Genomic DNA, 13,817 nt, shown 5'->3' on the forward strand with positions numbered 1-13,817 from the left:
CCTTTCCGTTCACCCTACAACCAGCTTGTTTCGGTTCTCCGCCGGACGTCTGACTTGAGACATTCGTCTTCCTTCTGATTTGAGACCAGCTTGAATTTCAGCAGAGGTGTATTTGTGTTTGATTTTGAGACATTTCTTGCTTTTCTGTCGCTCACGCTCACTCACTCCGTCTCCCTCAACGGCGCCTCTTTGTCAAAGGGCCAGGACTGCGGGATCTTGGTGGCGATCCACCTCGCGATCGCGGCATTGACCTGCTCGGGCTGTTCCATGGCGACCCAGTGGCCCGCCTCCTCGATCCGGACCTCCATGTGTTTCCGACAGAAACTCTCCATCGGTTCTTTAATTTTGGAGTTGTACGTTCCCACGACGTGGTCCTGCCTCGCGTCGACGAACAGCGTCGGCACGCTCACGACTCCCTCGTTGACGGACCAGTCGTCGGCCCAGACCTTGTTGGCGGCGTGGTTCATGTACCACGCCGTCGGACCCCAGAAGCCTCCCTTTGTGTATGCATCGACCATGTCCGCCAACATCTCTTCGTCCAGCAACGACTCCGCAATGTCGGTTTCTGGGGCTTTTGCGGCACCGCCGAACAGACCGCCATCTCTGGTCACGGTACTCGTAGGCGCGCGGTGACCCTTGCTTTTTCCAGTTTCGTCCTTGTCGTCCTCCTCGATCCGCGTATCGCCGTGCTTGACTGCTGGACGAATCATTGCTTTCAAAAAGTTCCCGACGTCCGCTTCGCACAGTTTTATGGCCTTTTCAAAGTTGGCCCCATCATCCGCCTCGCACCACTTTTGATAGTCCCATTGGGCATTGGGGAATTCCTCCTCTGGGTACAAGTCCCGGTTGGCGTACTTGATGAGCTCGTCGACACCCATCTCGAGCGTGCGGTACGGCAGGCACATGTTGACCACCCCGCGGCATGCTTCCGGGTTGTGGGCGAGCAAGGCCCAGACCAGACCCGCACCCCAGTCGTGGCCGACCCAGACGGCGTCTTCGCGGCCCAGCCCCCTTTTCAAAAACAACAACATGACGTTGACGAGGGACTGCATCGAGTAGTCTTCCTTGTTTCGCGTGATTGTCGAGGCCCCATAACCCGGCATGTCCGGAGCGACGACTCTGAACCCTAGACCGGCAAAGGTCGAGAGTTGTGGACGCCATGTAACGGAAAGTGATGGCCAGCCGTGGACGAAGATCAAGAGTGGTCCATCTTCTGGACCAGACGACAGGTAAGAGATGGTCTTGAACGGGGACCGAGCCGTGTCGTGGGTGAATTCGTGACGGGTGATTTTGTTCGACCAGGAGGGGGTGGCCATGGTCCAGCACTAGTACGAGCAAAATGAGGATGGCGTACTCATCAAGTAAGGGAAAGGCTGTATATTCTTACTTCATCGAGAAGTAGAATGTGTGTTTTTGATGGGCCGGTGGTCTGGAATAGGGAGAATGATCTTTCTCCAAAGAGTGGACGTGGACATTGCGAGTATTTATGTCCAATCCACTCATAGGCCTCGTTTTGTGTCAAATGCAACATATTTTATCATTCCGTTTAGTTGTCTTCGTCCTCGTCCAGCGAGAGGGGAGAGAGGGGGCTCTCTGCATGAAGTAAAAGTCGGAAGAGTGGAAGTGCCGCCAGACACTAAGGGAAACCCCGCTCCATAGAATAAAAGAGCACAGAGGAATAGTAATCGTAAGCACGATGCTCGCAACATGTCACATCTTACGGACTAGAGTAGTCTGGGTTCGAGGGAGAATCAACATTAGGTTTTCAGAAATACTTTACGATTCAGTGTTTCCACTGCCTTGAGACTGACGATGAAAAGTTGTGGTGTTTGTGACGAGGCTGTTGAGTTGATTCTAAATAATATACGGACGAATTGGATGTCCACTCATATCTGCTCATATCTACACCGAGAACGCAATTGATATCCACCCAAACCTCGTCTATGGCAATGAATCATGCCCAAGAGCCATCAACTTGTGATTGTACCGCCTCACAGTCTTGGTTCCATCCCTTTCTCCAAAGATCCGTCTCCATCGATCAGGTTCATCGACCTTGGCAAGCCCGCTTTGAGTACCACTAAACACCATCACTCGTTGGTTCTCCTTGTACGTCTCCCACGGCTGCTTGCTATATGTAAAGTCCAAGACGGCTTCGTTGAACTTGTCGACCGTCGCTCTGACATCTTCTGCTGCACCGGGTCCGGCGAGTGACGGATACCTACAAAAGAAGGCGTTGTCGAGAGAGTGGAAGGCAAACCCGTAAAATGGGCTCTTTGGGAACGGATCTGGCTGATCGAACCTGTAGAGACTGACGGGGGGAGACGACGTGCTTGATTGCTCGGCGACAATGTAAGGGAGTCCTGAGAAGTTCGTGTCGGTCACGATGTCAATCAAGCCCTTCAAGTTGGCTTCAGCAGACGAGTCTGGGTCGATACCATATGCCTTCATCAACGCAGTTGCGTCATTCTGGTCTTGCACGACCGCTGTCACTCTCTCCTTGTACTGCTCGGGTTTCCACGCTCGCCAACCCATACCGATACCGAAAACGGCCGCTTCATGTTTCGTCGAGCCCACCACCACGCCCTTCACCCACGGACCCAGAGGGGCTGGCCCTGCGGTAGGGGTCGTGCCATCTTGAAAAACAAACCATTCCGGATCCCAATGTGGGGTCGAGAAGGAGTGTCCGATGAGCTTGAGGATATCGTCGGACGACAATGCTCTCAACGCCGCTAGCTTTTCATCGGTGGAGGCGGTGCTGGAGACAGCCGCGCTGTTAACGAGCTTGTCAAAAGTCGCTTGTGACTCCTCTGGACGAGGATAGTCGAGGTTGGGACTTGACATGATCATTCCTCGTTGACAAACCGGGACATCTGATCGAAGGTGAGCAAGAACGGACAGCCCTCCAGCAGATTCGCCGGCGATGGTCACATTGGATGCATCACCGCCGAATGAAGATATGTGCTTTTGCACCTGTCAAATTGATGTTAGCACGAGGAGGATGCATTATGGGGAAATCCGCTAATCACATACCCAGAGTAATGCCAGCCTCTGGTCGTAAAAAGCCATATTCGCATAAGGCTTCTCTCCATCCTTTGCTGCTTCGTCTTTCAACTCTTTGGAAGTCAAGAACCCGAAATATCCCAGTCGGTAATTCAGCGAAACGTACACAACCGGTTTACCAATGTTGACTGCGTGTTGGACCAGGTTGTTGCCATCAAACTCCCAACCTCCATCTCCGAAGACGAACCCTCCACCATGTATCCACACCAGGACAGGCAACGATTTTGATTGAGGCGCTGTCGGAGTGAAGACATTGAGTCGGAGACAACCAAATTCATCATCAGGCACTTCTACCTTTTGCACTCCTTTGTACAATGGCAGGTCTTTGGGTCTGGGATTCTGTGGACATCTTGGGCCGTAACGTGTTGCGTCCAGGGCGCCAGTCTGATTCGGGTGATCGATTGGCTTTGACTGTCGAAATCTAGCTGGAATAGTAGCATACTGGATACCGAGATAGTTTGAAACTTGTGTCCTTTCATTGACGAACCCCTTGACTTCGAGATCTCCAAGCCGAGTCGAGGTGGAGCGAGATTGGTCCGAGGTGCTGCCCATTGTTGAATGAGGTCGAGTTGTTCTCGAGTGAATCGCGCTGAATAAAAGTCCTTACGGGTTCACACAAAGTGAGCCGCATTTAACAGATTTATAATTTGGCTGTTGGTCAACGCCACGCCCCAGCAAGATGGCCGACTCGGCACTTCTGTGTGAGAGTAGCCGGCAAACGACAGAAGTTCTGGAGTGGATGATCTGTAGATTGCGGGTAAAAAAGCCCCGCTTCCCCAAGCATGGGGTTCGATTTGGGAGGAAAACGATCTCACAAAGGCAGCAAAAGGAGATTTGGCCCAATGGAAGTTGCGAGGGAATATTTGAGGACGATATGTAAGAAGCTTACCACTTAATTCATAATCCGGGTTAGTTGTAGGACAATATCCAAAGGCTGGCGAAGTGAAGACTTCTGGGGAGTGACTTCTTCAGAGCTCGCCCATGATATGAAATCGACGGCCTTTGTGGACTAGAACACTCTGTTTGGCTTGGTTCTAGCTTTCTGAGAAATCTATGACCCTTTTCTCCCACCTGAGAGGGTTTCAAAAGAACAGGCTCAGGTAATTAACAACGAACAGGATAAGCGAACACTGGAGAAACCACAATTACGCGGGAAGGGTTTTCCTGGTCGACAGTAATGTCAGTACGTTGAAGCATTGAAGAATTAATGCTGAATTCAGCACATCCAACCATCTCGGCATCAGCTCGACTACACGTACTCTACAAATACACCCAATTCCCCATTTGTGGACATTAACAAGGACTCAAGTCTTGCTCTTAAGCGGACTCAAGTCTTGCTCTTAAGCGGCTGTTTGATGCTCAAACCTATGCGGATAGGGCGGACTTTCTTCGGCAAGATTCCATACATGAGGGACAGTGGGCTCTTTCCTTCCTCCATTCCACCAAATACCAACAAAATACTTCTGCCTGATCACCACCAAAAGCTACATTAAGCAAAAGCCCCTCGCTTCAATAGACATACGATTTTGCCTCATCTTTGCACTCCACCAAGCATCTGACAGGCATAAGGCGTTTGTAACGACCTCACGACCAAGTCGCGATTCCTCAGAGATATCTTCGTATCACAATGAACCAGACTTCCAGAGCATATACCTTGCTGGTCTTTCTAAGCCTGATAAGCATTATTGCTGCCGGATGTAGCTATCAAGCCCCAGCCTTTCCATTACCAGACTACGACAATGTACCTCCACAACTCCTCGAAGCCTTTACCAAGATCGAGGCAGCACTTCAAGACACGCTCTCCGATCCAAAGTTCAACACCTCATCATACTCAATCGAAGTAACCTCCTCCCACAAAACACTATGGACTAGCTTCCACACTGCCCAATACAGGAACGAGGATCGACCTGGAGCAAAGCACATTACAGGCGACAGTGCCTACCGCATCGCGAGCATCACCAAGGTCTTTACGGTTCTCGGCATCCTCAAGCAAAGCGAGGCTGGGAATTTAAGCCTCGACGACCCCGTGGATAAATACCTCACAGACCTGCAACAGACCCAGACAGGGTCCATCAAATGGAAAGACATCACATTACGGTCTTTGGCTAGCCAACTCAGCGGCATTCCGCGAGACTGGGCCCAAGGGGATCTGAGTCTGGAACCAAACATTCCCTCAGCATTGGGCCTGCCTCCTGCTACATCTTCTAATCTCCCCCACTGTGACTCCTACGCAGACTTCCGACCATGTACCGAAACTGAATTGATAGACTACGTACGCTCCAGCGCTCCCGTTTTCTCACCAAATCATAAATCCACGTACTCCAACATCGCATTTGAGCTGCTGGGAATGGTCATCGCCAATGTCACGGGCACAACATACGAAGAGTATATCGAAACAGCCATCTTAGCACCGTTGGATATGAGTGGGACCAGTTTTGCGAAACCACCGGACTCGCGCGCCGTCCTGCCAAAGAATGAGAGCTGGTACTGGGACGTCGAGGCCGGTGTGCAGAACCCTACAGGTGGATTATACGCTTCCTCGTCCGACATGTCGATGTTTTTAAGATACGTCTTGACCCACTATGGCTCTGTCACGCCCACAGTGAACTGGCTGCATCCCGCATCGTTCACCTCGGGCATGTCTTCCTTCTATGGTATGCCATGGGAGATATTTCGAACCAATAAAATCCTTGCAAACACACGCGACCCAGCCGACACTGGCACAACCCGCACCGCCACATTCTACACCAAAGGAGGCGGCTTACCAGGGTACATCACCAATATCCTCGTCGTGCCTGAATATGATCTTGGAATAACGATTCTTACGGGCGGCGGCACAGCGTTACTTCCCCAGCTACGCGAAAAGGTGACTGTGCCTCTTATTCAGGCTGCTGACAACATCGTTCAAAGCCAGGTTGAGCATTCTTACGCCGGAAGATACGTGGTGTCAGATTCGTCACGCCTGAACTCCTCATTTGAGCTCATATACACCCCCGACCGAGGTCTGCAGATCGACAGCTGGATATCAAACGGCACTGACGTCCTAGCTGCTTTACCTGTCACGTTTCACGTCTCGCCTACTCTCTTCCGCTTGCAGCTTGTACCGACGTTCCAACATCGCGGACAGAGCAACAATAATGCGAATGGAGATGCATCTGCCGAATTCTGGAGGTTTACTCCCGCCATGAATGCCACAGAAGGTAATAATGACGAAGGTGAGATCTGGTCAAATTTCTGCTCCAGTGATATCGATTGGATGATTTATGACGGTAACCCGTTCAACGAGATCACATTCAGGAATAAAGACCGCAGTGGACGTTACAACACTGTGGAAATAACGGCGTACAAGATCTCGTTAACACGATCGACGATCGACGAGTCCATTAAAACGAAACTTGAGGGTAAAACCCTGATGGTTCAAGATCTCTAGATGGGCATGTATTCGGAAAACGGCTCTAGTCAATGAAGTGGCACATCATGATTGTACACTGTAAAAGTCAGCGTGACGCGCATTTCACTGTGGCACTTCCTGTAAGATTACAGCTACTGGAAACAGCAGCATCTTCGATTTCGTGAAACCATCTATTGGCTTCAATGTCTCATGGCAATGTTACAAGTTGAAAAATTGACCATAGCATCAGTATGTGCTTGACACATCCTGTTTGAGCTCAGATACTTCACTGTGCATGTCTGACACATGATATCACTCTCTGCACGATCTCCGGGCACTCCAAGCACCTTCCAACCATCTTCACTGATCAACCAATGACCGATCGACTCATTCACCAAGATGAAAGTGAGAAGTACGATGAGAGCAGCTCTGCTCCCAATCCTGTCTCTGGCAACTACTTCTCATCATCAACAAGTAATTCTAGTGACTTCATCACTGCAGCAACCAGTCTTCCATCACGAAGAGCTTCGTAGATTATCGAGATGTACGATCCAATCGTCTTTTCCGTACGACCGATGATGAGTCCCTCCGAATCTTCCTGAAGATCTCGATAGAACGGCACCTGCAACTCCTCCCTAACGAAGCGATAGAGTGCTGCCGTTCCTCGACCTAAGAGGGCAAGGGTGTCGGGGGATTTCGTGAAGCCTCCACGATGCTTTATGAACGAAGCATACATGCTCTCCTGAAGGTTGTCTTGAAATATCACGATGTCGTCAACTGGCAATTGGCCTGGAGTTGGTGAATTGTATTCGTGTGTCATCAAGTGGCCTATCACACATTCCACCGCTGCGGCGGCCATGGCGGATGCTCGATCTTTAGTGTCGGACTTGGCGCTGGCATACCAGGCATCGGTGATCTTGTCCCACATAGTTGGATACATGTCATCCACGTCTTCCAGAGAGATTGTGTTTGTTTCGAGGTCCACAAGGGATTCCTGGACAATGTCCTTGATCCAATCCTCATTCAAATCTAGCCAACGTTGATTCAAGACTCTGAGATCAACTCCTTGAAGTCCGACGAAGATGGCCGAGGCTGTCATCAACGACACCAACTCGACACTCTGCATTGTGTACCGTGCAGAAATCAAAGCCAACGAGTTGATGGCCTGATTGTGCATCTCGGCAGTCTGCACGTGCGAACTGACTGGGTTTGTCAAGAACTCCAGCTCGGACTGGTACGCTGCCATGTTGATGTCAACCCCCTTGAGGCAGTACGAGAGACTGGGATCATCGGGACTCAGGTTGGGAGGCAATCCATTGTTCAGCATAGGGTTCAATAACTCAGTGGTCTGCGCAAACAGCATCTTGCCAATCATCTGCAAGCAGAGGCGGGTTTTCTCGGCGGCCATGGTGACTGACGTGGCTTGAAAGTTGGCTCCGCAATGGACGTCTCGGGTATCACAGTTGATGAGAGGATTGTCCGTGGTCGAGTTGAGTTCACGCACCAGCTGTTCTGTTGCATGAATGAGATCTTCCAATTGTGGACCAATCCATTGTGGCGAGCTCCGGATGGCATAGCGATCTTGGACGAGACCTGCTTGTTTCCGGTCAATGCGGTCTCCAAGCCCGGCAACAAGCTTTGAACCCTCAAGGAGCTTCCTCATGTTCCTGGATACCTCAGTTTGACCTGGATGTGGGCGAACCTTTGCAATGAAAGGATGCGTCCATTCAACATTGGCGGCAAGTGCTTCAGATGTCAAGCAGCTGATCAACTGCGAGAGAACAGCCAGCTGGTTTGCCTCCCACATGGCCAATGAAGCCACTGTTGCCGAAGGCGCGGTGCCGTTCACCAAGGCAAGTCCTTCTTTTGGACCAAGTGTGATGGGAAGATAGGGATCCTCGTGCGGGTCAGCGCGTTCATCCATGTTCTGGAGGTGTATTTCTTGAAAGGCCTCTTGGGAATTGAAGATTTTCACCTCCTTTCCATGTCCACTGCGCACCCAAAGGTCGGGATTTCCCTGCAGGACTCCGGCAATGTACGACAATGGCATCAGATCACCCGAGGCTGAGATCGATCCTCTCAAGGGCACAATCGGTGTCATATTTTTGCGGAGGAATTCCATCATGGTGTCAATGGTCTTCCAGTTGACTGCACTGTGTCCTCTGAGATTGGTGTTGCATCTTACGAGCATGGAACCTTTCACCCAGCTTGTCGGCATTGAGTGCGGATTGGTGTTCCTGTCTCCGTCGGGATATGCCTTGAGATCATCTTTGGTCATGATGGCGGTATGTTGGTGTTGGGTCAGTGCACGTTGAAGGTCAACGAAGTCCCCAGTTCTCAAGTCGGCATTTCCTCCAAAACCAGTATTGACGCCTGGCACGATGTCAGCATTACTTCCATGACAAGAGGTCAAACACACCATAGATCATGTTTCCGGCTCGAAGATTCTCTTGAAGGATGGCTTGGCCTTCCGCTAGAAGCTTGCGAACCTCTGTGCCCAATTCGATGCGTGGGAAGCAATTGTACCTGGGAGGCCACGTCAGCATTTCTCATGCGTTTCGAGCCGAATATCTTACACTGCAACTGCAACGATCGTTGCGATGTCCAAGTTGTGACCATTGATCTTAGTGACTTCATGTCCAGTCGAGTTCTGGATCTTTTCCCATGTGCGAAAAGTCAATGTGAGGTGCGGTGAGCGTGACGACTTGCCCTCCATAGGATGGCTGGATAGAGGCTGATCGGTGTCCATCGCGCTATCGAGCCACGATGAGATCATCTCGCGGGAGGTCATGTTTACGATGTGGTAGCTCTCACAATGTCGCGAATTGAGATGAACGCGAAGAGGTTGGTGGTAAGTTCTCTCTCTCTCTCTCTCGCAAGTCAAACAGGTCGTTGTGCGCACAATGACCCTCAATCTCTGGGATGCTCGCCTTGGCGGTTTCTGGTTGAGCAGCACTTCACTGACTCAAAGTCAATGTGAGATGTGTGTGAGACACTGCTCAGCGGGTTTGCTGCTGTTTGCTGAACCTGTCTCGTGTCTTAGCAAGCAACTTGTTCGAATATGCCCAGAACAAACACTAACTTGCCATCTCTGCTCCTCTCACTAGATCGTCTACCTGTGGTCAAGGGATTGTTTGCGACAGGGAAACAAGACAAAGGAGGAAGCTCAGGACTGAATTCACGCTGCCTGATTCAGGAGGCAATCTTGGCCGAGCCTGTAACTGTTGACGTTTACCAGCGATCAAAAGTCTGTCGACAATGGCAATTGTGTGACAACTACAGGTATCAAGCTTCCAAGCCTCACAAGAAGCTCCCTTGTCAGATCGTAGTCCGACTGGCCACCCAGTCCACAGTCCTGCGCTCACGAGGCTGACGAGGCTGCGACTTTCACCGGAGACTGAACCGTGGGATTTTAAGCCCTACGAATGGACCTCCAAATGAATCATATACATAAAACACCTGCATCAATCCTCTGTCATCCCTAAAACTTTGATTGACTTATCCTGTCCCTCCCACCAACATCGATCTCCCCGTCCCAAGTGGTAGTGCTTCCTCATATACTTCTGCATAACGCTCATCTTCCCATCTTGGGCATGTCGCGTCAGAAATTGATTCACAACCTCAAATACCTCACTCCTCAGCAACTTGGCCGCACCAAGCAAGCCGACAGGCTCTTCATCGAGTATCGTCACGTGCCTCTTCCCGTACCAAAAAAGGAGCATATGACAAACAACCACTACCGCCATGGCTCCAATAAAAACATACGCAACTGTTGAGGCGACAAACAATCGGTCTTTCTGAATTGCGAGGGTGCCAGTACCACTGTCCGGTATTGTAGGTGTCGACAATAGCACGCTACTCGTCATCGATACGAATATGGTGGCGAACACAGCTTGCATGCTCTCGAGGATGTCTGAAGCGCCCGGCGAGGTCTGTGCAGAGCGTTGCTGCGCAGCACTATAGATCGTGTATCCGACTGAGTCGGCAAACGCGCCGTTAGCTGGGTTGAAAATAGTGTAGTCGGTCAAGGCTTGCTCGAACGAAAGCTGGACGTCCGGATTAATCTGCGTCTCGGAGTGTCCCGTGAAGCCAACATACGTCGGATCGGAAGTTGTATTGCCACCATTGCTGTAGGACATGGTCAACGACCCATTTGTTTGCCAATAGGTCGGAACACAACAGGTCACGCTAAAGTCTTTCAATCTGGTGGCCGAGGAGGCCGAGTACTGCCCTACGAAGAGCCCGAAGCGACCCGTCACCGAGCTCTCGCAAGGGGAATACCAAGTTGACGTATAAATAGGGGCGATGGATCCGATGGTGAGGACCTGGGTCACATTACACCCACGGTCGACAAACTTCACAGTCGCAGTGTTGTCGGTGTCACTCGACGAGCCAAGCTTGAAATCATACTCTGCCGGTGTGATTGTCTTGCACTCCAGAAGGGCCGAGTACGCTGAGATATCGGCTGTTACGTTTCCAGTGACCGTTGCGCTCTCTTGGATGGCAAAGCGTTGAAATGCATACGTGTCCGTTGTCCACACTGGAGGACTAGAGTTGTAAACTTGTACGGCGGTCGATCTGAAGATGAATGGTTGGAGATTGGTTTGGCTGCTAAGAAGAGACGCATCGAACGAAGTGGTGTATGTCAGGGGTACTGGGGTAAGGAATTCTGCTGACAGACTAACGACGAGGTGTGATGCGAGGGCACTAAAGACATTCGACACCAACCAGGCCAACGCCATGCCAATTACAAGATGACCATGCTTGTTCTTCGCCGCGACAACCCAGACCTTCCACGCCTCGACGGACTTGTAGTCCAACATGATGGTTTTCAGAGCAGGAGCTCCCCGTTCGAGTTCGATATATGGCTGTCGCGAAGCACTGTCCGAGACAACAGCAGCCCATGCGAGGCCATACAGATTGAAAAGAAAGGACGGCAAGAATGTCCACAGGAGACTGTAATAGTTATGTACGAATCGTCCAAAACGGCCGGATGATGTGGTATTCTGAGGAACATCAACGATTCCATTTTGAGTTGCAGAACGTCTTTCCAATCCAATGACGGTCGCTATGAAGGCAATCTCGATGAGAAGCAGTGGGATGTTGAAACTCCACGACAGACTCCAAGGACGCCATTCCTTAGGAAGGACATCTTTTGGTTCGGACTCTTCTGATGAAGCTGGTCTCTGGGAATGCTGTGATGATACCCTTTCCGGAGTTACATCTTGGCTTCTCGGGGGTGCCTGCCCAGGTGTTGCTTGCGGTGCAGCCTGTGGGTGCGCATGGGGCCGCTCAGACTCATGAAGGGTAGATGATTGCTGTTCGTGGAGGGAATATTCTTCAAACGGGCCAGTATCGGGGGGTTCCATTTGAGGCCCAGTCGCTGCTATTTGTGATTGATAACAATCCGTGGTCTGACTGGCGATCCTCGAGATTACAGACAGAGATGAAATCAGCAGTGGAGGGAGTCTTCAATTATCATATAAATGCTGGGTAGCCCCATTCCTCTCGCTCTGGCGGCTGAATCCAGGTCGCCATGTCTCACTACTTGCATTTAAAAGGAGGGTGGTGTACAAGTTACTCTGCGGTTCCCGCGACCAATTTTCTTCGTCTAACCGAGGTTTTCTCTGGACAAGGTCTCTATTCTAGACCAGGCCAAATGCACAAAGCCTGTCTGCGGACTTGATGTGGCGTGTCTTTCATTCAGCTGAAATGTCCAGACCTCAATAGCTGAACTTCTAAGCGAAGCTTTTCTACCCAAAACGACTTAAGCTAAATTTAGTCAAAGCTTCGAATGCGGACAATTTGGTGACAGCCTTATCGCTAACGATCACCCTTTGCCGCCGAGGGTGGTGAGGCTTGCAGCTTTCACAGACTCTGGACCTTTCGATTCGCTTACTAGTCCTCTTAGCGACCTGATAGAACCGCGACGGTGGTGCAAGTGACTCAAGCCTCGTTTGGGTGTGTCGTCCAATCAATCGAAACCACAGACCCCTGTGGCGTGTCCTATTGAGTTACTGAGGACGAAATTCCTTTCAAATCGAACTGACATTTCAATTTCTACGGACCGAACCCTCTTCGGCCGGACGCACCCACATCACCCGCTTCTGACTGGAGCCTGGTCTCTGGGAGTTGATTTCAAGGTATGCCGCAACACCCTACGGAGCTGTCGATGAAAACAATGAAGCCGAGGTACATATACTCCGTATGGTCCTTGTCGTCGACACGTCCATGACCTACTAGACTGAGGCAACCAACCTGGACGCACATTTCATTGTATTCCTCGACGATTTTAACCATGTTACGTTTCCCCAGTCTATCGATTGCGGTTTTGTTTACTCTACTCAGTCGACTTGTTACATGCCAGTCTTCTTCACCTTCGAGTCCCTCTTCATTCTCGTGTAACCAAGGCAGTCCGGTCACCACCCTTTCAGCTTGTAGTTACCTGTACAGTCAAATTACGTATTGCGCCGGACCACAAGTCGCTACCGGTGCACCGTTCATATCATGTTATTGCAACCAAAAAGTTTTTGATGCAATATACGAGTAAGTAAATACTCACAATCAGCAATTCCTGGGTGCTCGTCGACACGGTACTGATAAAAGCCTTCCCAATTTCAACAGTTGCGACAGCGAACAACGTTTGTGTTACGGTACTTATGAATTTGATGGAGACGAAATAGAGGCACTGTCGGTCTGGAACAGCGCTTGTGACGACCGGATCACATTCACACCCATAACACCGATCGTGTCGTCTCTGATGTCGACCTTCAGCGACCAATATTGTAAGACGGCAGAGTCGGCATGTCAACAAGGAAGCGTCGATCTCGATAGATGTTCGGCCAGTTACCTGGGCAAAGATGGCAAAAAGTACAGTTCTTGTTTCTGTGATCCTCAGCATCTATCCGAAGTGTACACTTGCGGATTTCTGGGAAACATCTCTTGTCACGGAGTACCGGCCACATTGACGAATCTTGTCGAATACACCCACTGTGAAAATTTTATGAGCGTGCTTGGAAGTGCAGCGTCAGGAATACAACAGTCAGGGAACAGCGTATGAAGATCTTCCCCAAGCTTTGTGACAGGCTCAGACATTTTTTTAAACTGACAATTTCGTATATAGGTCCCTCCAACGGTATCTGCATCTTCGACCAGTACTGGCAGCAGTGTATCGGAATCATCATCGTCGCGTACCTCACCGGAAGCTTCTTCAGCCGCAATCACTTCACCGCCATTGCCAGGTTCTCTTTCGGGTACCAATAGTCCAGGACCAACATCGACAACCGATTCGAGCAGCGATGCCACAAAAGTGTTGGTATTGGGGCATGGCTTGCTAATGGGACTTTGGGTTGTTGTGTCGTTGATT

The 13,817-nt window shown here is 50.6% G+C and overlaps 1 protein-coding gene across 1 annotated transcript; it reads left to right on the forward strand.

Moving 5' to 3' along the window:
- Window positions 1–4,615: 4,615 nt before the first annotated feature.
- PV06_09887 (uncharacterized protein) lies at window positions 4,616–6,490 on the forward strand (the record flags this gene model as incomplete). The annotated part of the gene is made up of 1 exon (XM_016411370.1): window positions 4,616–6,490. Exon 1 carries the CDS (start codon window positions 4,688–4,690, stop codon window positions 6,488–6,490), a length of 1,803 nt encoding a protein of 600 aa, XP_016258124.1. The 5' UTR covers window positions 4,616–4,687.
- Window positions 6,491–13,817: the final 7,327 nt, after the last annotated feature.

Source organism: Exophiala oligosperma, assembly GCF_000835515.1.
Source record: "Exophiala oligosperma strain CBS 72588 unplaced genomic scaffold supercont1.11, whole genome shotgun sequence".
Lineage (NCBI taxonomy): Eukaryota > Fungi > Ascomycota > Eurotiomycetes > Chaetothyriales > Herpotrichiellaceae > Exophiala > Exophiala oligosperma.